At 41.9% G+C, this 23283-nt stretch overlaps 1 protein-coding gene across 4 annotated transcripts in view; it reads left to right on the forward strand.

Annotated features, from left to right (window-relative positions):
• The window catches only part of Ubr2 (ubiquitin protein ligase E3 component n-recognin 2), a 97890-nt gene that overhangs the window by 36824 nt on the left and 37783 nt on the right, over positions 1–23283 (forward strand). For 3 of the 4 annotated variants that reach the window (XM_045155795.1, XM_045155794.1, XM_045155796.1), the window contains exons 12-26: positions 2080–2243; positions 2332–2431; positions 5023–5151; positions 6514–6697; positions 9366–9427; positions 10040–10150; positions 11487–11552; positions 13213–13335; positions 13452–13515; positions 14770–14894; positions 17514–17566; positions 18596–18698; positions 19635–19683; positions 20597–20751; positions 22579–22681. In XM_045155795.1, coding sequence (XP_045011730.1) covers positions 2080–2243; positions 2332–2431; positions 5023–5151; positions 6514–6697; positions 9366–9427; positions 10040–10150; positions 11487–11552; positions 13213–13335; positions 13452–13515; positions 14770–14894; positions 17514–17566; positions 18596–18698; positions 19635–19683; positions 20597–20751; positions 22579–22681 — 1591 coding nt within the window. Of the gene's footprint in view, positions 1–2079; positions 2244–2331; positions 2432–5022; positions 5152–6513; positions 6698–9365; positions 9428–10039; positions 10151–11486; positions 11553–13212; positions 13336–13451; positions 13516–14769; positions 14895–17513; positions 17567–18595; positions 18699–19634; positions 19684–20596; positions 20752–22578; positions 22682–23283 lie in introns of those variants that run through there. The other variant, XR_006638492.1, reaches the window with a different exon arrangement.

The following is a 23283-nucleotide window of genomic DNA, read 5'->3' on the forward strand; positions in this document are numbered from 1 at the left end:
AATTTATTTGAGGGAGCAAGAGAGAGAAAGGAGAGCAAGAGAATGGGTGTGCCAGGGCCTCCAGCCACTGCAAACTCCAGACACATGCACCACCTTGTGCATCTGACTTAAATGGGTCCTGGGGAATCAAACCAAGGTCCTTTGGCTTTGCTGGCAAATGCCTTAACCACTAAGCCATCTCTCCGTAACTAGTTAACTTAAATGACAGTAAGAATTATGTGGATAATCCTGGTATGTGGAGTACATGCTTTTAGTCCCAGCACTCAAGAGGCTGAGGTAGGATTGTTGTGCCTTCAAGGCCAGCCTGGTCTAGAGTGAGACCCTGCCTCGAGACATCTCCCCCCACCAAAAAAAAAAAAAAGTATGGATAAAACTGAGTTCTTCAACATTCCATCATGGATGGGAAGGGGGCTCATGAGGCCCCACCCCTTCCTCAGGAGCTATTGGCAGTTGATGGTTGCTTGGGAAGGTGGTGTAGCCCCCTGGAAAATGCTCTAATAAATAAGCCTCCACCAGTGCTCGTTCGAGCAACTCTTGACCAAATTCATTGGGTCACAGACAGCCAGCAAAAGGCAAGAAATCAGGAGGGGCTAGTTGGGACAAAGAGTTTCAGCCGGAAGGGGAGAAGAATAAGAGAAGGTAATAGTGAACATGATCCAAACATATCATTTACATTTGAAGATAGAGGAGACGTTCCATAATGGCAGAACCTGGCCAAGCTGAGAGAGAGAGGAGCCCCAACAAAACAGCCACCACCAAAAAGCTAGCAAGCACACTTCAGAAACTTCAGGCAGAACTCAAGCACTTTGCATATCTTTAGACTGGAATTCCAAACCCACCAGCACACCTTAGGGCTGAACCCTAAGATCCACGCAGGGATACCTCCAGACAGATGGCTACAGATCTAAATTACAGACGTTAATAAAATCCTGAATATGGGGGTTGGAAAGATGGCTTAGCGGTTAAGCACTTGCATGCAAACCCTAAGGACCCTGGTTCGAGGCTCCATTCCCCCACATAAGCCAGATGCACAAGGTAGCATATGCATCTGGAGTTCGTTTGCAGTAGCTGGAGGCCCAAGTGTGCTCATTTTCTCTTTCTCTCTCTGCCTCCTTCTCTCTGTGTCTGTCATTCTCAAATAAACAAAAATTATTAAAAAAACCAAAAATCCTAAATATGGGCTGGAAAGACGGCTTAGCAGTTAAGGCACTTGCATGCAAACCCTAAGGACCCAGGTTCAACTCCCTAGAATCCACATAAGCCATCCACATGGTGATGCATGTGTCTGGAGTTCATTTGCAGTGGCTTAGAGGCCCTGGTTTGCCCATTCTTTCAAATAAATAATCAACCTGAATATATTGGGGGCCATCCATTTAAATTACCACACAGGGTTTGTATTTAGATATGAGAATTAGAAGCCATGAGACTCTTTACCTTCCATAGTTAGAATCATTTACATGTATTTGTTTATTCAAAAAAAAAAAAGAGAGAGAAAAGGCAAAAATAAATTCCCTTTGGAAAATTAAGAGGAAATATAGCTTCATACTGAATTCTAGAAAGTATGACATAAATTTCTAGATCCCAGAATAATTATGCTATACCATAGAAGGCATATAACTATAAGAAAATTTGCCACTGGTTCAGATCCTCTACCCTGTTGGGGACTTTGAAGAATGAGCCCTGGATCTGTTTTCTATCACTGGCATCTTTCCTAGGAGCTGATAGAATTATTGGGTCATATGCATGGCAGTTGGAGTAACAGAGAAATATTCAATGAAGGATCTATAATATATGTTATGTGCTAAACATAATATGTAATAAAAGAGGTTTCAAGCTGCAAATGCTAGTGCACGTGTGGTGGGCACACCTTTAATCCCAGCCCTCGGGAGGCAGAGGCAGGAGGATCGCTGTGTCTTCCAGGCCACCCTGAGACTACATAGTGAATTCCCGGTCAGCCTCGGCTAGAGTGAGACCCTCCTTGACCACCCCCACAGAAGAAAAAAAAGACAAATGTTGCATAGTTTTGTTTCTTAGTAAATTCGTTTTGATTACCAGGCACTTTGATATACTTTGTTTTAGGCTCGAATGCTCATCACAGAAGAAAACCTGATGACCACTATCATTAAGACATTCATGGACCATCTGAAGCAGCGAGATGCCCAAGGCAGATTCCAATTTGAACGCTATACTGCTTTACAGGCTTTCAAGTTTAGGAGAGTTCAGAGCCTTATTTTAGATCTCAAGTAAGTTTCTGTTCAATGATTAAATCAACTCCAAGTTGCAAAGTGTCAGTGTTTCTGTTCTCATTGCTTGTGTTATCCTTTTGTGTAGGTATGTGTTGATTAGCAAACCAACTGAATGGTCAGACGAGCTGAGACAGAAGTTCTTAGAAGGCTTTGATGCCTTTTTGGAATTACTGAAATGCATGCAGGTATGTTATACATTGACTTTTTTGGTTTTTCAAGGTAGGATCTCGCTCTAGTTCAGGCTGACCTGGAATTCATTATGTAGTTTCAGGGTGGCCTTGAACTCTTGGTGATTGCTGGGATTAAAGGCTTGTGCTACCAGGCCTGGCTCTTTCTTTCTTTAAAAAAAAAAACAAAAAAACTTTGTTTTATTTTTAAATTATTTATTTATTTATGAAAGAGAGAGACTCGAATGAGTGAGAATATATGGGTGCACCAGGGCCTCTTGCCAGTGTAAACAAACTCCAGACACATGCACCCTGTTGTGAGTCTGGCTTTACATGGGTACTGGGGAATCAAACACTGGCCATCAGACTTTGCAAGTATGGGACTTTTTAACCACTATGTCATCTTCCCAGCCCCTTAACTTTCTCTTTGTTATTGTATACATTTCTCTGGGTATTTCTTTTTCCCTTCTCCCTAGTTTGGGTACGTTTCTAAAGAACAGTTTGGATTAAGAAATGTCTGTATTAATTAGAGGCTCTTAGATGTAGAGCAAAGGAAAGTCCAGCCAAGGTTATTTTGACTGTATCCAATGTTGCTTCCTAAGAGGTTGCAAGTCTTTTTTTTCTTTGGTGTTTTTTGTTTGTTGGCTAGCTGGTTAGTTTTTCAGGGTAGGGTTTTGCTCTAGCCTAGGCTGACCTGGAATTCACTAGTCTCAGGGTGGCCTCAAACTCAAGGTGATTCTCCTACCTCTGCCTCCTGAGTGCTAGCATTAAAGGCATGTACCACCATGGCCAGTGGGTGTTTTTAGAAATATTTTATTTGTTTATTTGCAAGCAGAGGGAGAGAAAAAAAGAGAGCATGGGCATGCTAGGGCCTCCAGTCGCTGCAAACCAACTCCAGATGCATATGTGCCACTTTGAGCATCTGGCTTCTGGGGAAGCAAACCCAGGTGGTTAGGTTTTGCAAGCAAGAACTTTAACCACTGAACCATCTCTCCAGCCCTTATTTTCTTTTTAATATGCTTATTTGGAAGTCGTAGTCATGTTGATTATTTGTTTTTGGTTTTTTTTTTTGTTGTTGTTTTTTTCTTTTTCAAGGTAAGGTCTCACTCTAGCCCAGGCTGACCTGGAATTCACTATGGAGTCTCAGGGTGGCCTCGAACTCACGGCGATCCTCCTACCTCTGCCTCCCGAGTGCTGGGATTAAAGGCATGCGCCACCACGCCCGGCCATGGTGATTATTTGAAAACTCTAATTATCATTTTCTGGGGCCAGAGTTCAAACCCACAGAGGGTCTTGAACACAGCAGGCAGGTACTTTACCACTGAGCTAAACCCACGACCCCTGTTTGTGTTTTAATATTTCCACATTCTTTTTCCTTTTGTGTGATACTTACATAATACAGTGTTGAACTTTCTTGGTTTAATTCTTTTTCTCAAACATACCTATATATCTATAAACTGGTTAAATAGACCGATCTGTTTCTACATAGATTCTGATTCGCATGTAGGCTGGACTTAAACTTTACAGCTGTCCTCTTATCTCTGCCTCCTAAGTGCTGGGATCAAAGGCTTGCACCACCACGCCCGCCTGGCTTGTTTTTTTTGTTGTTGTTGTGTTTTGGTTTTTTTTGAGAGAGGGTCTCATTCCGTAGTCCAAGCTGTCCTGAACTCACTATGTAGACCCCACTGGCCTTGAACTCCCAGTGATCCGGCTGCTTAAGCTTCCCAGCTGTGGGACCACTGTGCCCGGTTCTGGCCCTTGATTTTTGAAAACATGTAATTCCTAAATAAGTGGTGGTTCATAGGTGCTTCATTTATGATTATGTTAGTACTGTGTTATTTTCATGTATCTATTATCTATAAAAAAACAATAGCTATGCTAAGTGTGGGACCACCTACCTTTAATCCCAGAACAGAGGCAGAGGTAGGAGGATCTCAGTGAGTTGGAGGCCACCATGAGACTACATAGTGAATTCCAGGTCAACCTGGGGTAGACCAAAACCCTACTTTGGGGAGGAAAAAATAACTATTTTGGTCATTTTGAATCCTTGAAGTATTTTTATATTCTCTTTCAGTTAATAGTTTTGATAATCTTGTGCTTCCTGCTTAAATCTTTATCATGTCTTTATAATCAGTGTACAATTACTCCTTGTATTTTTTCTTTCTTTACAATTTTTAAATACTATCTATTTGAGAGAGAAAAAGAGGCAGATAGAGAACAAAGAGAATGGGTGCACCAGGGCTTTTAGCCACTGCAAATGAACTCCAGACACATATGCCACCTTGTGCATCTGGCTTACATGGGTCCTGGGGAATCAAACCTCAGTCCTTTGGCTTTGCAATCAAGTGCCTTTCTTTATAACTTCTGAGCCATCTCTCCAGACCCTGTGTCATTCTTTTTGTTTGTTTGTTTGTTTGTTTTTCTTTTTGGTTTTTCCAGGTAGGGTCTCACTCTGGCACAGGCTGACCTAGAATTCACTATGTAGTCTCAGGGTGGCCTCGAACTCATAGCGATCCTCCTACCTCTGCCTCCCCAGTCCTGCTGGGATTAAAGGCATGCACCACCACTTCCCTGTGTCATTCTTATAAAATCTTGTCACTTTCTCTAAGGGAATGGATCCCATTACACGTCAAGTAGGACAACATATCGAGATGGAGCCGGAATGGGAAGCAGCCTTCACACTGCAGATGAAATTAACACACGTCATTTCAATGATGCAGGACTGGTGCGCTCTGGATGTGAGTTTCTCCAAGCAGTAGGGTGTGGATGTGCCCACAGCAAAAAGGGGGAATTGGCACTTAAAAAAAAATTTTTTTTTTAAGAGAGAGAGAATAGGTACACTGCCAACTCCAGACGTGTATGCACGACCTTGTGCATCTAGCTTACATGGGTCCCGGGGAGTTGAATCTGGGTCCTTTGGTTTTGCAGGCAAGTGCCTTAACCACTAAGCCATCTCTCCAGCCTTTAAAAAAAAGGTTTTGTACTATTTTATTAAGTAAAATGTAAAGACAATATGGGGAAAGCCGATATATAAGTTAGCTCTTAAACAGCATATTTTCCCCTTCCAACAATGAATTCAATAAAGATTTTAAATTTATAATTATAAAACCCTAGGGTGAAAAACTTGAAGAAATAAGGAGGAGATGTGGTACATTCATTTACCTAGATATTTATTTTTCCATAATCTTCTCTAGATATTATTTAACCTATTAAAAAGTTGTTAAAGCCAGGTGTGGTGGCACACGCCTTTAATCCCAGCACTCGAGAGGCAGAGGTAGGAGGATCGTTGTGAGTTCAAGGCCACCCTGAGAGTACATAGTGAGCTCCAGGTCAGCCTGGGCTAGAGTGAGAACCTACCTCAAAAAAACAAAAAAATAAAAAAATTGTTAAATATATATAAAATAGGATTTTACTATTGGTACATTTGTACTGTGACTTAAAATAATTTTGGCCTTCATCAGTGAGAACCTGTATGAGGGGATTAGAGGAGACGTCCATGCAGCAGGAAGGGAAGACTGTGTGATTCAGAGGACTGCTTCCTTACGCTCTGATGGGAGAGGAAAAGGCACTGTGCTTGGGGCCCAGAGGCTGATGGCCATGAGCTGGGGAGGCTGCATGAAGTGCAAGGCCTGGAAGGCCATTGGACTGTATTGTCATTGAAGCGGGAGGCATGAGAGACTGCCTAGCAGGAGAGCGACATGCTCCAATTGAGTGTTTCTAAAAATGACCCTCGGTGAATAATGGATGGGGCAAGAGTTGAAGCAAGGATTTAATAGATGGTTGCCAATGTGTTGGGTTACTGAAGAAAGAGTAAAATGGCTAGCTACAAGAGAAATTTAAAAGAGGAAGTTACTAGCTTGGTCATACAAACAATGAAGTGAGGTAAAGGAGATTATTGAATACCTTTTAGACTTCCCTGACTTTATTGGTAAGTGATGTTACTCACTAGGACCAGTTTATGGAAGAGGGACCGCATTTGGGATGGAGGACTGTATTCAGTTCTTCCTGTACTGTTTGAGGTTCTGAGTCATCGAATTTGAGGTACTTATTCAATGTTGCAGCCCAGTCTTTTGAGAACTTACTCAAACCCTCTTTTTTAGGAAAAAGTGTTAATTGAAGCTTACAAGAAATGCCTCGCTGTGTTGACGCAGTGTCATGGTGGCTTTACTGATGGTGAACAACCAGTTACACTGAGTATTTGTGGACATTCAGTGGAAACTATCAGATACTGTGTTTCCCAAGAAAAAGTTAGCATTCACCTCCCAATTTCTCGCTTACTTGCAGGTAAAGCATTTCCCCTAAAAAAGAACCCTAAAATTACCTTAGACTACTGTTGGTGGTAAATATGAGTATTTCTGTGCTAGGCATAATTCTGAGAACTCATCATGTGAGCCATGAGGTAGGTGCTGTTGTTAATTTTCTTCACAGAGGGCAAGACTGAGGAACCACAACACAGCATCATAGAGCAAGAAAGAATCAGCTGACATTGGGAGGCATTTTGGCCTTGGGTGTCATGTTTACAAGCATTGTATTTTGGCACTGCTTCAGGCTGAACAACAGATGCCATGCTCTATTCAGCACAGCTTCAAAATCTGTGTTGCTACAAGTCAAACTAACGTGCCACTGAAGTTCCAGTTGTGTCACCCTGCAGCCCAGGCTGCACATGTCACGAGATAGCTACGCATGTGGTCCAAACACGGAAGTCCCTGGAGGTTTTCACCCCCACGCTGATTCATTTATTGGTGACTTTTTAATCAGAAGGTCACAAGTGAGGCCAGGATGCATGGGCGGGATTTTAGAATACCTGAAGCTGCCACCTTGTAGCAGCCAGACACTTGGAACATGCACTTAGCCATCCTTGCAGCCTCCTCTAAGCATGGTTTGTAGTTCTCGACACTAGGTGTTCTTACCTGACTCACTCACAGTTGTTCGTTGTAACTCAGAGAGTAGGACAATGTTCTTGAGAGGATTATTGTTAGCAGTTGCCGAATATGTAATTCATGTTAGTGGCTTAGTAACTTGATGTGGCGGAGCATTCTTTGGTAGTGAGAACACCTACCATTGCCATCTGCTTTAGTTGTGAAGCGCTTATTCATTAGTGGTTCAGCTTCCTTAATTAGATAGGGCTTTGTTCAGGCTATCTAGTTCTCCTTGTGTGAGTCTTGATAGTTTGTGTCTTCCAAGGATTTGACCCATTTCATCTAAGTGATCAAATTTATGAGTCCAGAGTCATTGACAGCATTTCTTCATTATCCTTTTAGCATAGTGAGGTCAAGTGGTTATGAGCCTTTCATTCCGAAGGCTTTTTCCCATCATCGTGTTCTCTTGCTGGTGAACCTTCGCCTCCCACCAGCTTCTCGGTGTGTGATTGAAGACTATTTACACTGAGGTTTATGAAACATTTACTTGTAAATGTAAGAATATTGGAATAGGGCAGCCGTGCATGGTGGCTGACACAAGTAACCCCAGCACGCAGGAGGCTGAAGTAGGAAGATTATGATGAGTTGTAGGCCCCCCTACATTGTAGAGTGAGGCCTTGACACGTACACATCCTTCCCCCAAAATAGATAAAATGATATGAGACAGTTATCTAGCATGAAGTTGTGGTCCTAAGAAAATATCTCTCCTACTTTAGCTTGTTTGTCTTAGGCTGGTGGTTGTGTTTTCAGCAACGGAAAATTATTGGTAGTCAACATACATAGCTGGCAGCCAGGTGACTCAAAAAACTATTGGACAAGAAGCAAGAAAATGAGTCCCTTGCCCAGCTCAGCCAGCAATCTCTTCATTGTTCAAAAATCTAGTTGTCTAGGCAGAAGCTAAGCTAAAAATGATCCACAAAGAAAATCGTTAATACTCTAAAAAGATCAGTCTGCCTGTCTTCCCTCCCTACCATCTGTGTACTGAATGTTTTGGGGTTTTCCTCTCGCTATCTTAGCTGAACCCTGGCCTGAATGTTTGTAGTTAGATGGAGAGCTGAGTAAATATACACAAAGTGGTCATGAACTGCGTGGAGCTGTGCTGGCCGAGTGTTGCTGGCAGAAATTGCCAGACCAAGAGCAGCTTTGGGGGAAAAAAGAGGTTTATTTTGGCTTACAGACTCCAGGAGAAGCTCCACTATGGCAGGAAAAGTGATGGCATAAGCAGAGGGTGGACATCACCCTCCCCCAACATAAGGTGGTCAATAGCAACAGGAGAGTGTGCCAAACACTGGCAAGGGGACACCTATAAGCCCACCCCCAATAATACACTGCCTCCAGGAAGGGTTAGTTCCCAAATCTCCATCAGCCGAGAACCACATTCATAACACCTGAGTTTATGGGGGACCCCTGCATCAACCCCCACCCCGAGCTTACTTGAAGAGTAACTGTGGCCAGAAAGTTCTTACCAGGCTTGAGCGGCTTCCCAACAGATGAGGTTGTAAGGCACACTGATTTAACGGGACACAGCAGAGTGAACTGAGGCTAATAAAAGAGCCCTGAAGGTTAGTTAGGAACTGAACTGGCTTTGATCCTAAGCTGAAAGTTGTAGGGAACTTAACTTCTGAGGGCAGGCTGACTGCAGACAGTGAAGCCAAGGCCCATTTCTCTGTCCACTTGACAAAAGAATCTCTCACTACCATTTTCAAGAATTTTAAACTTTACATGGGAATTAACCTCATAGCTCAAAATCACCACAATATGAATCCTGCTTTGGTGGGCGTACAGCTGCATCTGCTGTTCTGCTTGTGTACGTCTAACCCTACTCTACAATGTCCTCAGTGTAGGGGGGGTGAGGAAGACAAGTGCTAGCGGATTTGTGAGGACAGCCAGTAAAAGCTTCATTTCTGATATGTTGATTTTATGTCTTGATTCGTAAACTGATATATTCCCAAAGAGTTTAAAGAAATATCTTAATGGTAAAGTTGAGAGTTACTTTCACTTACTTGTTTTGTAATGGCTTGTTTTCCATGCAGGTTTGCATGTGTTATTAAGCAAAAGTGAAGTGGCATATAAATTTCCAGAACTCCTACCTCTAGTAAGTGATTTTGAGATGTAAAAGTGAATATTTATTCTGATCTTTTTCTCTTTTTTTAAATATTTTTATTTATTTGACAGAGAAAGTATGGGCTCACCAGCCTCTTGCTGCATCTGGCATTATATGGCTTCTGGGGAATCAAACCCAGCCTGGGAGGCTTGAAACAAGCAAGCATCCTGAACCACTGGGATACCTCTCCAGCCCAGTTCTGATCTTTGTATTTGAAATCAAATGGAAATAAACTACTAGTCTAGGTTCCCCAGACAAACAGATAAAGAGTTAGTTTCAGGAATTGTCTCCTGTAGTTAAGGGGCTTGCAAGTTGGGAACCTACTTTTTTTTCTCTGAAGGCCTCCAGGTGACTTAAGAGGTCCACTGCCTGGACTAGAGTGAAACCTTACCTCGTAAAACAAAACAAGAAAAAGAAGAAGAAAGCCCTTTCTAGATAGGGTTGACCATAAACTAGCTGCCATTACCTTGTTAAGTTGGCACTCAATTAACTGCCACACAAACATATCTTACAATAAATTTAATGTGTTATAGAAAAGTTTTCTGTGAATAAATTTTCTTTATGGAGTTCATTTTTTTAATATGTATATATATTTATATACAGAGTGAACTCAGCCCACCCATGTTGATAGAGCACCCTCTTAGATGTCTTGTTTTATGTGCCCAAGTACATGCTGGGATGTGGAGAAGAAATGGGTTCTCTCTGGTAAACCAGGTAAGTGGTTTTGATTCCATTCACTAACGTCTGCAGAACTACAGTCGACTGAAAATTTGGTGTCTATTAAAACTCGCCAGTGGCACATGCATGTGGAAGTTTGCTTGCAGCAGCTGAAAGACATGCCTAATCATATTCATATTCTCTCTCTCTCTCTCTCTTTATCTTGCTTGCAAATAAATGAATAAAATATTTTTAAAGTGTTTTGAAAAGATAAAACTGTCTTAAAACATTCATGGTTTCTCAAGGAGTGATATGAACTTAAAATGGCAATGAATGACAGTGATCTTTTACTTGAAATAATTTATTTTATTTATTTATTTGGTTTTTGAGGTAGGGTCTCACTCTAGCCCAGGCTGAACTGGATCCCACTGTATTCTCAGGGTGGCCTTGAACGCACAGTGATCCTCCTACCTCTGCCTCCCGAGTGCTGGAATTAAAGGTGTGCACCACCACGCCTAGCCTGAAGTAACTTTTAGAACAATATTGGACAGTAAAAAATAGTTCCATTTATTTAAATTAGATTAAAAGTCAGCAATGACAGCTCATACCTGTAATCCTAGCATGCCAGTCTGAGACTACATAGCAAATTCCAGGTCAGCCTAGGCTAGAGCAAGACACTACCTTGAAAAACAAAAATAATTTGTATACTTGCAAGTGAAGAGAGAGTGCCAGGGTTTCTAGCTGCTGCAAACGTACAGATAAATGCACCCATTTTGTGCACGTTGGCTTTAAGTGGGTACTGGGGAATCAAACCTGGGTTGTTAGGTTTTGCAGGCAAGTGCCTTAACCACTGAACCATCTCTCCAGCCCTCACGTCTCTTGTTGATTCCAGAACTTGCTGTTTCTTCACAAACTTAGAGATGCCAGGGTCTGTGGTCTCTACTGGACTGGGGTCACAGGCATGCATGGCCACAGCCAGTTGTCCAGATGAGTTGTGGAGATTTGAACTCTGGAGGCCTCAGGCCTTCATGCTTGCACAGGAAGCACATGTAACTGCTGAGCCACCTCTTCATCATGAGGTGTTCATTTTTTAAAAAACTCACCAAGGCGGTGAATGAATATCCCCAGTTTTGGAAGTTCTATACTTTCCTGAAGTAACAGTCTAATGTTGTTCTGAGACCCAGAAAATTGACTAAAACAGGTATAAACCAGGAACCATTAGTGGAAATTTCTGGTTAACTCGTCTGTACTAAGTAGTGTTAACTCTCTCAAAAGCGACATTGCCTACACTGACAACATTTCTTACACAATCTGAGCTTTGGGGGGGTCAGGGGGAGAATTGGGAACTCTGCTATGCCAACTAAAACCTATTTATTGAATACTTTTTTTTTAGATTTATTACTACCACAATGTGAAATGCAGACGTGAGATGTTTGACAAGGATATAGTAATGCTTCAGGTAATGAATTCAAAGCCTTAACTTGCAGGTTATGTGAGTTTTCACTTAATTTCCAGTGATCCAGTCACTTATGTTCACTCCCAGCTCTGACTCCTACCTAGCTAGCCCTGGCAACTGAAGCCCCCACTTGTGACGGTGGCTGTAGAACATTTCTTCCGCAATTTCCTAAACACAAACCGTATTCAGCATGTTTCCAATAACTTGGCTTATTTCCTCCATAGCTTTCTGCCTGTCCTGAGCCCCTCCTTTGGTGAATCTGTATGGTGGTTAGTCAGAAACCTGAGGACTGTCTATTGTTCCTTCGTTTAAACTCCCCGAATTAATTTTCCAAGTCCACTGAATTTGCCATGTTCTGTCTCTCTTAAAGTCTATACATGCATTTCTTTTGTTCCTCAAGTTCCTCCCTTACCCCTTTTCATTCATCTAGCTGAATTGTTTTCCAGTGGGGTCTCAGTGTCTAGTGTCACTTTGTTCACAAATCCTGTGACTTACTAGGACTTGGTTAAGCGTCCCTTTGTGAGGCCCCACGTGCAACATGGCACTCTTCTCCGCCAGAGCTCCCGCACACTGTGAGCAACTCCACACCCTCAGACTGGCAGCTCTGTCTCGGCTCTTCTTTTTGTCCTACTTGCCTAGCTTACATCTTGTCACACTGTTTTGTTTTATTACTGAACAGATTTAGTAATTATTTAAAAAATAGTTAAGAACTTAAATTTTAAAAGAATGGTTTGAAGTAAATCCAGTTTTTTAAATTTTTACAGTTGAAATGAAAAAGCATTGAAACTAGCCATGTGTGGTGGTGCACACCTTTAATCCCAGTACTTGGGAGGCCAGAGTACAAGGATTGTTGTGAGTTTGAGGACAGCCTGGAATTAGATAGTGAATTTCAGGTCAGCCTGAGCTAGAGTGAGATTCTATCTCAAAACAAACAAACAAACAACAAAGAATTGAAACTATGATTTAAAAGCTATCAGTTACGCATGGCGGTGCACTGCTTAAGTCCCAGCACTTGGGAGGCTGAGGTAGGAGTTTTGTTGTGAGTTCTAGGCCAGTCTGGAGCCGCAAAAAACCAAGATCTTTATAATAACACATGTTTTTAAATATTAGAAGCTCAATTGACATTTCTTCCCGACTCCTTACAAGCAGGGAGTCCTAGTATTAAACTTTGGAACCAAATTTTTAATTTTATTTTACTTACTCACTTGAGAGAGAAAGAGGCAGATAGAGAATGGACAAGCCAGGGTCTCCGACCACTGCAAGTGAACTCCAGACACTTGTGTCACCTTGTGCATCTGGCTTATGTGGGTCCTGAAGAATTGAACATGGGTTCTTAGGCTTCACAGGCAAGAGCCTTCCTTAACCAGTGAACCATCTCTCCAGTCCTGGAACCAAATTTTTAGAAGTACATTTGAAGGCATTGAAAGGGAAAAGTGTTGGAGTAAAGCTTCCCAAGTGTAGATTCAGGTTGTGGAGGAACTTGTCTGCACTTTATCATCTTAGATTTCACTCCCAAGTAGATACTGCAGCTAAATGGGATTCTGTCTTTTATCAGGATAGCAAACAGATCAGCTGCTTTCACTTGTACAAACCAAAATATCTTTCAGCTGTTTAATGCCCCTTCTGATCATCCTCTTCTTTCTTATTTTACACAAACAAAAAGACAGGTGTCTCCATGATGGACCCAAATCACTTCCTGATGATCATGCTCAGCCGCTTTGAACTTTATCAGATTTTCAGTTCACCAGACTATGGGAAAAGACTGAGTGCTGAGATCACCCATAAGGTACGAGCATGCCCTTGAGAAAACGTGTCACTAAGGAAGCTTTTCTCAGGATGTGGTCATCAGCAGAGAGGCTGCAGGACATGCATTCTCACCTCTGAACTTTACCCCACTTGCAGGATGTTGTTCAGCAGAACAACACGCTAATCGAAGAGATGCTCTACCTCATCATCATGCTCGTCGGTAAGTCCCATGGGAGGTACCAAGCACTCAGGACTCCCAAACTGGGGTTCTTTGGTCGTGAGATAGTATGGCCTCCCTTTTAGGTGAAGAGAATTGGAGCAACCCCACTTTTGCTCCTCTCTGGTTATTGTCATATTGGGTGACAGCTCTTTTGGAAAAAGGACAGGTGCAACCACTGACACAGAGTGACCTAAATACCAGACTATTCTGGGGAGGAAGGGAGACAGGAGAATTTAGTAGCAAGGAATACTGTTTAAGAATGAGTTACTGTTAGTGCGTTTCTGTGTGGTTCTTGGTCCACAAGTATCCTTTTGTTTTTTCTTTTTTAAATATTATTTATTTATGAGAGAGAAAGATGTAGATATAGAGAAAGAATGGATGGACCAGGGCCTCCAGTCACTGCAACCGAACTCTAGCTACATGCACCACCTTGTGCATCTGGCTTACGTGGGTACTGGGAAGTCGAGCCTCGAGCCGGGGTCCTTAGGCTTCACAAGCAAGCACTTCACCGCTAATCTCTCTCTCCAACCCCACAGTAGCCTCTTGACTCGCGACGCAGTGATTCTTCATTGTGGAGAGATACGGGCTTCTCAGAACCCATACTCTCAGTGCTCCCTCTGCCCCTGTCTTTCTCCGTTTTTGAATCCCTTGTGCTGTGTGACTTGTCCTGTTGTTTAGGCCTTCTGTAGCCCCAGAGCAGTGAATCTTACTACTTACTGGAGGTTTGAAGGGGTCTCAAGGTAATATCTGGCTGACTACTAAACAGAAAGGGAAAGGACAGCGCTCTCACTCCTTGCTGCCACAGGGCATACAGTGAAAGCCTTTCCTCTACTGCATCTAATTATTCCTGCCCTCTGAGCCTTCCACAGTAGTAGCCTGACTCTCCTACCTCAAGCCAACCCTCCTCTGCTGTGTCTGAAACTCCAAAGTATAGGCAGGCCAAGCCAGCTTTTTCCCACAGCAAAGTGACCTAAACAAAGGAATATATTATGTTCTGTGAATTTCTGTATATGTTAATAGAAGCATGTGATTTGGGAAAATGTGTGTATATGCCTTTTCTTTTTAAATTTTTTAGGAAAATGTAGGGCTGGAGAGATGGCTTAGTGGTTAAGGTGGTTGCCTGAAAAGCTTAAGGACCCAGGTTCAACAGCTTTATGTGGGTACTGGGGAATTGAACCAGGGGTCTCTGGCTTTGCAGGCAAGCACCTTAACCATGAGCCATCTCTCCAGCCCACATCTTGTTATTTTTAACAGGAGAAAGATACAGTCCTGGAGTTGGGCAGGTCAGTGCTATGGATGAAATTAAACGAGAGATCATCCATCAATTGAGCATCAAGCCCATGGCTCATAGCGAGTTGGTCAAGTCTTTACCTGAAGACGTAAGTATTCACATGTCTCTGTGTGTCACCTGGAAAGTAGAGACTGACCTCTGTGCACTCTGCCACAGTTGTAAAATTTACAACTCTAACAGTTAGTTAACCATGGAATTTGATCAGAAAAGGAGGACAGTGGGAACCAGGAGCAGAACAGAAATAGAATTTTTTATAAAATAAAGCCTTGAAAGGCATAAGAAGGACACTGAAGGGGGAAAAAGAAACCCTTAGAACTGAAATTGTGCCACTAGAGATATTATTTCAGGGTATCTTTATAGTTTCTGTGGATAAACAGAATACTTTATAAGCAAATACCTGTCAGCAAAGAGTAAAATGTTTGTTAAGTTGAATAGACTAAAAGTGTTCCAGTTCTTTTTTCTCAAGAACCTCCTTAATAATGAGCCATTAGTTGATTTTAGTGAGAACTAAAATTCACAGAGACATTCACAGGTTGAATTACAACTGTTTTTCCTACCAGGGCCATAAATTTCTCAGCCACCTAATTTTTAGCCATAGGGCTTTTTGGAAACTAAGTTTCTACAGCTAAGAAAGGACTTTTTCGTTGACATTTCAAAATACATTGCCCAATTTGAAAACATCAAAACTTCCAACCTTAACATTCATTGAGATTTTGACATACTGTATATTTTTTACACAGTAATACTTCTCTTAAATTTTATATGAGGACAAATCTCAAAACATCTTCAAACATTGAAAGCAGTATAACAAACCCACCACCAGCTTTGACAGTTGACCACTCATACTTTAGCCTAGTCATTAACCCCGTTCTTAAGGACGTTTTTTTTAATTATTTATTTATTTATTTGAGAGCGACAGACAGAGAGAGAAAGACAGATAGAGGGAGAGAGAGAGAATGGGCGCACCAGGGCTTCCAGCCTCTGCAAACGAACTCCAGACGCGTGCGCCCCCTTGTGCATCTGGCTAACATGGGACCTGGGGAACCGAGCCTCGAACCAGGGTCCTTAGGCTTCACAGGCAAGCACTTAACCGCTAAGCCATCTCTCTAGCCCCTTAAGGACATATTTTGTAGAGAACTCTAGCTGTATCATTTCATCCATAAGTAGCTCTGTATCTAAAATAGTGGTTCTCAGGTAGGGACAGTTTTGCCCCCTATGGAACACCAGATAGGATCACTGCTTAGTGCTGGTCATGGAGGGTTGCTGGTCGGCAAGTTGCTACCTGATGCCCTGCAGTGCCCAGAACAGACCACCACCAAGAATTACCTCTTCTAGGGCTGGAGAGATAGCTTAGTGGTTAGGGCACTTGCCTGCAAAGCCTAAGGACCCAGGTTCAAGTCTCCAGGTCCCACATAAGCCAGATGCACATTGTGGGGCATGCATCTGGAATTTGTTGGCAGTGGCTGGAGACCCTGGCATGCCCATTCTCATTCATTCTCTCTCTCATAAATAAGTAAAAATAAATTTAAAAAACAAAGTATTATCTTATCTAAATAGTAGTAGTGTCAGGGATGAGAGCTGATCTAGAAGAAGTGAAGGCTTTAATTTTTTACTTGCATTGGGGGAGTGGCACTCGTGCTGCCACAGGATTGCCAGACTCGCTGCAGCTGCGTGTGGCTTACATCGTTGGAGGAAATTGAACCCCAGGCCAACAGGGTTTGAAAACAAGCACCTTTAACCACCTAGCCATCTTCCTAGCCCCCAACGTTAGGGCTTTATAAAAGGCCTAGCTAGCTGAGTGTAGTGGCACACACCTTTAATCCCAGCACTCTGGAGGCAGAGGTAGGAGGATCATTATGCGTTTGAGGCCAGCCTGAAACTACATGGTGAACTTCAGACCAACAGAAAGAGACAAAGAGAATGGGCACACCAGGGCCTCTAGCCACTGCAAATGAACTCCGGATGCTTATACCTCTGTGCATCTGGCTTTATGTGGGTACTTGGGAATTGAACCTGGGCCTTTAGGCTTAACAAACAAGTGCCTTTAACTGCTGCCTGAGTCATATCTCCAACCCTGTTTCATTGCTTCTAGAAGCTTTTACCTTGATTCCATTTGTTAGTGACTTTTTTAAAGTACTGATTTCAATGAATGTCAGCTTACCAAATAAATTTCCCTTACCATGTATTATAGTGGAGGATGATACACAGTGAAAGAATTTATCCAAGTCAGACCAAAGTAGAAAAAGGAAGTTTATGTTGGGTGTGGTTGTGTAGTATATTTGGAAGTTACCCTCTTTTTGATTTAGATTCCAACCTTGAACCTCCTGTCATGCAAATGAGGACAATCCTGATTGGTCAGTGTTTGATTGTAGCACTTGCTGGGGGTTCAGCTCAGTGGTTCCCAGGCCTGGTTAATTTGTTTGGCTTTGCTGGTCACATCATCCTGTCAACTGGTGGTTTTCACTGGGAAGAAGTTTTTTCTTTAATGCTGTTATTGGGGATGCTTCCTGGACCAGAGTGGTGTTAAGAAAAAGCCCATTTCCTTTTTGGTCTCTCATCATGGCCTTTCCATACTGATCCCATACTTACTGCAGAATCCTCAAAAACTTTAAAACTGGGTAGCAAAGCACCGTAGGAGTAAAGCACAGCGCCCAAGTGCTAGCAGTCACTGTCACTGACATTGCACACACTGCTTTCTGCTCCTCAGGAGAACAAGGAGACTGGCATGGAGAGTGTAATTGAAGCAGTTGCCCATTTCAGGTGAGTTTACATTATTCAGTGAGGTTTTTAGGGGGTGGTTTTTTGTTTGTTTTTTTCCTTTTTGTGAAGTGTGTGTGTGCACACATGTGCGTGCATGCTCGTCCTTGGTGTGTGCATCTGGGTGCATATGTGTACATGTGAAGGCAAGATCTTTTCATGTATCTGCTGACCCAGCCCACTCAGGCATGCTCTTCACAGTTCGCTGTCCTCGTCCTGTTGTCCATGGGCTTGTGAGTCTCGCAGGTCACCCACTCCTGCCACGTGAAACACACTGTAAACACATGTCTTTTTAAAATCTCTTTGGGGGGGGGGGTGGGAAGTCCAAGGTAGGGTCTTGCTGTAGCCCATGCTGACCTGGAATTCACTATGTAGTTAGTCTCAGGCTGGCCTTGGACTGACTTGGACTGACAGCAATCCTCCTACCTCTGCCTTCCAAGTGCTGGATTAAAAGTGTGCACCACCACACCCAACTTTAACATCATTTTTTTTAAAAAAAAAAATTATATTTATTTATTTGCAAGCAGAAAAAGAGAGAAGAGAACAGGGGGAGAGAGAGATAGAATGGACATACCAGAGCCTCCAGCCACTGCAAATGAACTCAGACACATGTGCCTCTTTGTGCATCTGGCTTTACATGGGTACTGGGGAACTAAACTTGGGTCATTAGGCTTTGCAGGCAAGCACCTTAACTACTGGGCAATCTCTCCAGCCCTAACATCATTTTTCATAGCATTCAATTGCCTGGAGATAATGTAGTTTGTGTAACCGGTTCTATGTTAGACTTTTGTTGCAGCTACATGTCCGTTCCATTCACTCACCCACTGGGATAAATTCAGGATGGGGGTACTGGCTAAAGTGGGTGCAAAAAGCTGTAGGTGCCCAGTGTCACCTGACGTATGGGGAGAATAGCTTCAGCTGAACAGCCCCTGTCAGTAAACACAGTGCTCTTTTTCTTGTTCTAATGTCTACAACGGCAGAAAGCAGTACATGGTTCTGGTGATGATATTCTAAGGGCCTTTTTTTCCTCAGGAAACCTGGATTAACAGGACGAGGCATGTATGAGCTAAAACCAGAATGTGCCAAAGAGTTCAACTTGTATTTCTATCACTTCTCAAGGGCAGAGCAGTCCAAGGTAATTGGGAAATTAAATGTTTTTTTTTTCCTTAAAAAAATTAAATGCTACTTTTTAGATTGAAAAAGAATTTCAGAAGAAAATACCAGTAGCTAGAAAAACAACTAACATTTTAGATTCCACCCTCACAGCAGGTTTAGTGTATAGATGTGCAGTATATAGGATCACCTATATACATATAACTGTCTGTGACTTATGTACTGGTGTAACCAAGTACCTTATACCTGCTAGGCAAGAACCCTACCACTGAGCTGCATTCCTGACTTGTTTTTATTGGCTTTTGAAGACAAATTTTCAACTTCGTTTTCTTGCATTTCATAGAGTTTAAAACTAAATAAGTTTTTTTGGTTTAAGTTTTTACATGTTTCCCTTGCGTTTTAAAGCAATAAAGAATTCATTTGGGATTCTTTTAGTGCATAAAATTTTAACTGTAATATATCAATGGTGGAGAAAGGACTATAAAATTAAGGAGATAACAAATCTAAATTCAGGCTAGACATGTTGGCACATGCCTGTAATTCCAATACTTGGGAGATAGAGGCAGGAGGATCAGAAGTTCCAGGCCAGCTTAAACTGGTCTACAAGGGACCTGTATGTTCCTCAACTCTCAGCCCCATAAAAGAAAACAAAACAAAAAGCACCTAAAGTCTGGGAAGGTGGCTTTATGGTTAAAGTGCTTGTTTGCAAAGCTTGTCATCTGGGCTCAATTCCCAAACTGCCCATTTAAGTCATACAAGAACCTGGCATGTGTTTAATAGTGCCAAGAGGCCCTACTGCATCCATACACACTTGTGTGTGTGCACGCAAATAAATAAATAACATTAAGAAGATATTTTTAAAACTAGAAAATAATGGAATAATAGGGCAAAGATTGGTTTCTGTCACTAAGTAGTGCTTAAAAGTAGTATAACCCTCATGCATACTTCTTTTTAATAGGCAGAAGAAGCTCAGCGGAAATTGAAAAGACAACATAGGGAAGACTCAGGTATATAACTTCTTTTCAGAAGTCTCATTTTGTCTATTTTGCTTGCTAAATACTGTTTTCTCTTAGCTATGATGCTTGTCCTTGAAATGGAATTTGTAAATCCAAGCTTTCCAAGAGGACATCCTCCTATTCAAAAGAATATTAAGTATATTCATGTTAAGAGAGTCTGAGGGCTCGGTAGATGATTTAGTGGTTCAGGGCACTTAATCTACAAGCCTGCCAACTGAGGCTTGCAGTCTCATTACTCAGGTGATGCCAGATGTGCAGTGGTGTGTGCGTCTGTAATCAATCCCAAAGGCACCTACAGCACCAATGAGAAACAGAGTCAAGAGAATGCCTACTCTTGTGGGACAGCTGGTGCGGCCTTCCCAGCAGCCAGACAAGAGAAGCCAAGGTAGAAGGAGAGGGCCAGCACCCCTAGGATGTCTTCTGACACAGGAGTGCCATAGCACATGTTTGCTCATAATTGTTTTAAAAATAATCTGTGCTAATGATAATGGTGATGATTTTATGCTTAGTTCTTGAGGCATTTCTAGGGAAAAGAAAGGCTTTCTGTAGTACTGCTGGTTTTCATGCAGCTGTTTCTGTGTATTTGACCTTGAGAAGGTAGAGAGACATGTATGTGTGTATATGTATGTTAATGAGTTCTTTTTTTTTTCATTTATTTATTTATGAGGGAGAGAGGGTGGGTACACAGAGCCTCCATCCACTGTAAATGAACTCCAGACACATGTGTATCTGGCTTACATAGGTTCTGGGGAATCGAACCTGGGTCCTTAGGCTTCACAGACAAGTGCCTTAACCACTAAGCCATCTCTCCAGCCCAGTTAATAAGTTCTTTGAATGAAGACTGTCATATTACCTAAGAAGGGGATAGTTTCTTGAAACTTGCTTATGATAACTTTGTTTCTAGCCCTTCCACCTCCAGTTTTGCCTCCATTCTGCCCTTTGTTTGCAAGTCTGGTTAACATTTTGCAGTCAGATGTGATGTTATACATCATGGGGACAATACTGCGGTGGGCTGTAGAGCGTCACGGATATGCCTGGTCAGAGTCTATGCTGCAAAGGGTAGGTACATTTATATTTTATATTTAAGTGTTTTGTAATTTTTTTAAAAGAGGCTCTTTGTCATTCTTGATTTAAGGGAAAAAAATGGGACCATAATGTGCACCAGTAATAAAATTTGCACTAAGGCATGCTGCTATTCCTTTTGTATCTGGCACTGGGAATGTGCACCTGGTGGATGTTTTACGCCATGTGGTTTCGATGACCTCAGAGGTCGTGTCCCTCAGCCAGTTGGTGTCGCACTCGCAGGTCCTCCTTGCCTTTGTATATGCACTACTGTGATAGTGGCATAATTCGTTAGCTTTTACATGTTTCTCATTTAATGCCCTCAACAAAATGTAAGTTCACTGTTATCCATATTTTACAGTTGATGAAATTGAGACTTGGACAGTTAGATTTCTGTAACTGAGAAGTGGCAAGCTTAGAACTTCGCTGGAATGTTACTTTATAGCTTTAATGTCAGTCATTCTTCAGTTGCCTCATGGAAATCACACAGCACTCTGACTAGATACTGCTTTGTCCTTTCTCTACATGAGGATGCCAGGTTTCAGTGAGATCATTTAATTTCTCATGTTCCTTAACTAGCGATATAGTAATTATTTACTTAATGGAATGCCTACTCTGTGCCTTTCTCTATGCTAGGCACTTTACATACGGGATTTGTAACCTCAGCACTCTAGAGGGAAGCGGTTTATTTCTAGGTTAACGATGATGGCATCGTCTCAAGGGCTTCCCTGCAAGAATGTAGCTTGAAAGCAGTAAAGCCAAGGATTCAGATGAAGGCAAGCCTTCCTCTACAGCTGCCATTCTTTGGATTGTCTCAGCAGGCTTAAGTATCTCATTGGGTAAGGTGTGTGTATACTTACACCCCCTCCCCTTTGTACACATGTATTTAAGATGTAAACGCAGGCAGCTGTGGTGGTGTAAACTGTCAGGATTATATGAGAAAAAAATCTGTGGGGGATGATGGAGCAAGGTTGAGCAAGCAGTATTTACTGTATGTACAGGTCATGTCACTGAGGCTAATCTCATTCTTCCAAGTCTCTGACAAGTTGCCCCACATGGAGGGGAGGATAGAGGTACCACACACCTGACTTCTTCAGATCTTGAAGCAAGATAATAGCAATGACCATGCAAGTAGGCTCAGTGTACTTACATGCTATCTTACAAAGGAATTGGTTGTGAGATATACTGAAGAACTATAGATATGCAATAAACTATGAGACATTGAAGGTAAAACTGTCTGTTTGAGATACTTTGATTTTGCCCTTAGAGAAATTGCACTGGTTGTTACCAGACTAGATAATTACATGTTAGATGCCTTAAATTCTGTGATTTGGCTACTGATTGTAAAGAGATTTTTTTTAGCTGGGCGTGGTGGCGCATGCCTTTAATCCCAGCACTTGGGAGGCAGAGGTAGGAGGATCACCATGAGTTCGAGGCCACCCTGAGACTCCATAGTGAATTCCAGGTCAGCCTGGGCTAGAGTGAGACCCTACCTTGAAAAAAACCAAAAAAAAGGAGATTTTCTTTTTCAAGGCTCTAGTACCAAAGCTGAAAATTAAGTGTTGTATGAATTGCTTGGTCACACCTGCTAGTAATTTTAGTTTACCCTATGAATTTGCACTTGAAATTTCCTCTTCACTGTAAGAGAAAATTTTCTTCTGCCAAAATTGTTAGAATATGAAAAAGTTTAATAAACCATTTAGAATTATTTTTATTACAATGAACCTTTTATTATCTTTTTCCAATAGTAAATTCTTTTTTATTTCTCACAAAATACTCACTTGATTTTCTTTAACTAAACATTTTAAAAACATTTTGTTTGAGGTGTTGCATCTGATTGGGATGGCCCTGCAGGAAGAAAAGCAGCATCTAGAGAATGCTGTGGAAGAGCACGTCCTGACATTCACCTTCACCCAGAAGATATCAAGTATGTATGTGCTTGTTACTGTGCTAGCAAGATCTGTGTACTGTGAAATAACCTCTTGTATTTGATAAGTTTTCTAAATAGCTAATACTGAATTCAAATGTTTGAAACTACCTGTATTCCTCCGTGTATTAGTGATAGTGTTTTAGATCTGGTACAAAGATACTTGAGTAGCCTATATGAAAACATTGCACATCGAAGCTAGCATATGGGTCCTAATTATAAAATGTTGAGGGCCTATATATAATTAAGATACAGAAAATTTTTATGTATTTTTTTGTATTGATTACTTCCATAATTATAAACAATACCCCATAGTAATTCCCTCGCTCCCCCCACCTTTCCCTTTGAAACTCCACTCTCCATCATATCCCCTCCCCCTCTCAATCAGTCTCTCTGTTATTTTGATGTCATAATCTTTTCCTCCTATTATGATGGTCCTGTGTGGTGTGAGGTCATGGATATCCAGGCCATTTTGTGTCTGGAGGAGCATATTGTAAGGAGTCCTACCCTTCCTTGGGCTCTTAGATTCTTTCCACACCCTCTTCCACAATGGACCCTGAGCCTTGGAAGGTGTGATCGAGATATTTCAGTGCTGAGCACTC

Source organism: Jaculus jaculus, chromosome 8, assembly GCF_020740685.1.
Source record: "Jaculus jaculus isolate mJacJac1 chromosome 8, mJacJac1.mat.Y.cur, whole genome shotgun sequence".
Lineage (NCBI taxonomy): Eukaryota > Metazoa > Chordata > Mammalia > Rodentia > Dipodidae > Jaculus > Jaculus jaculus.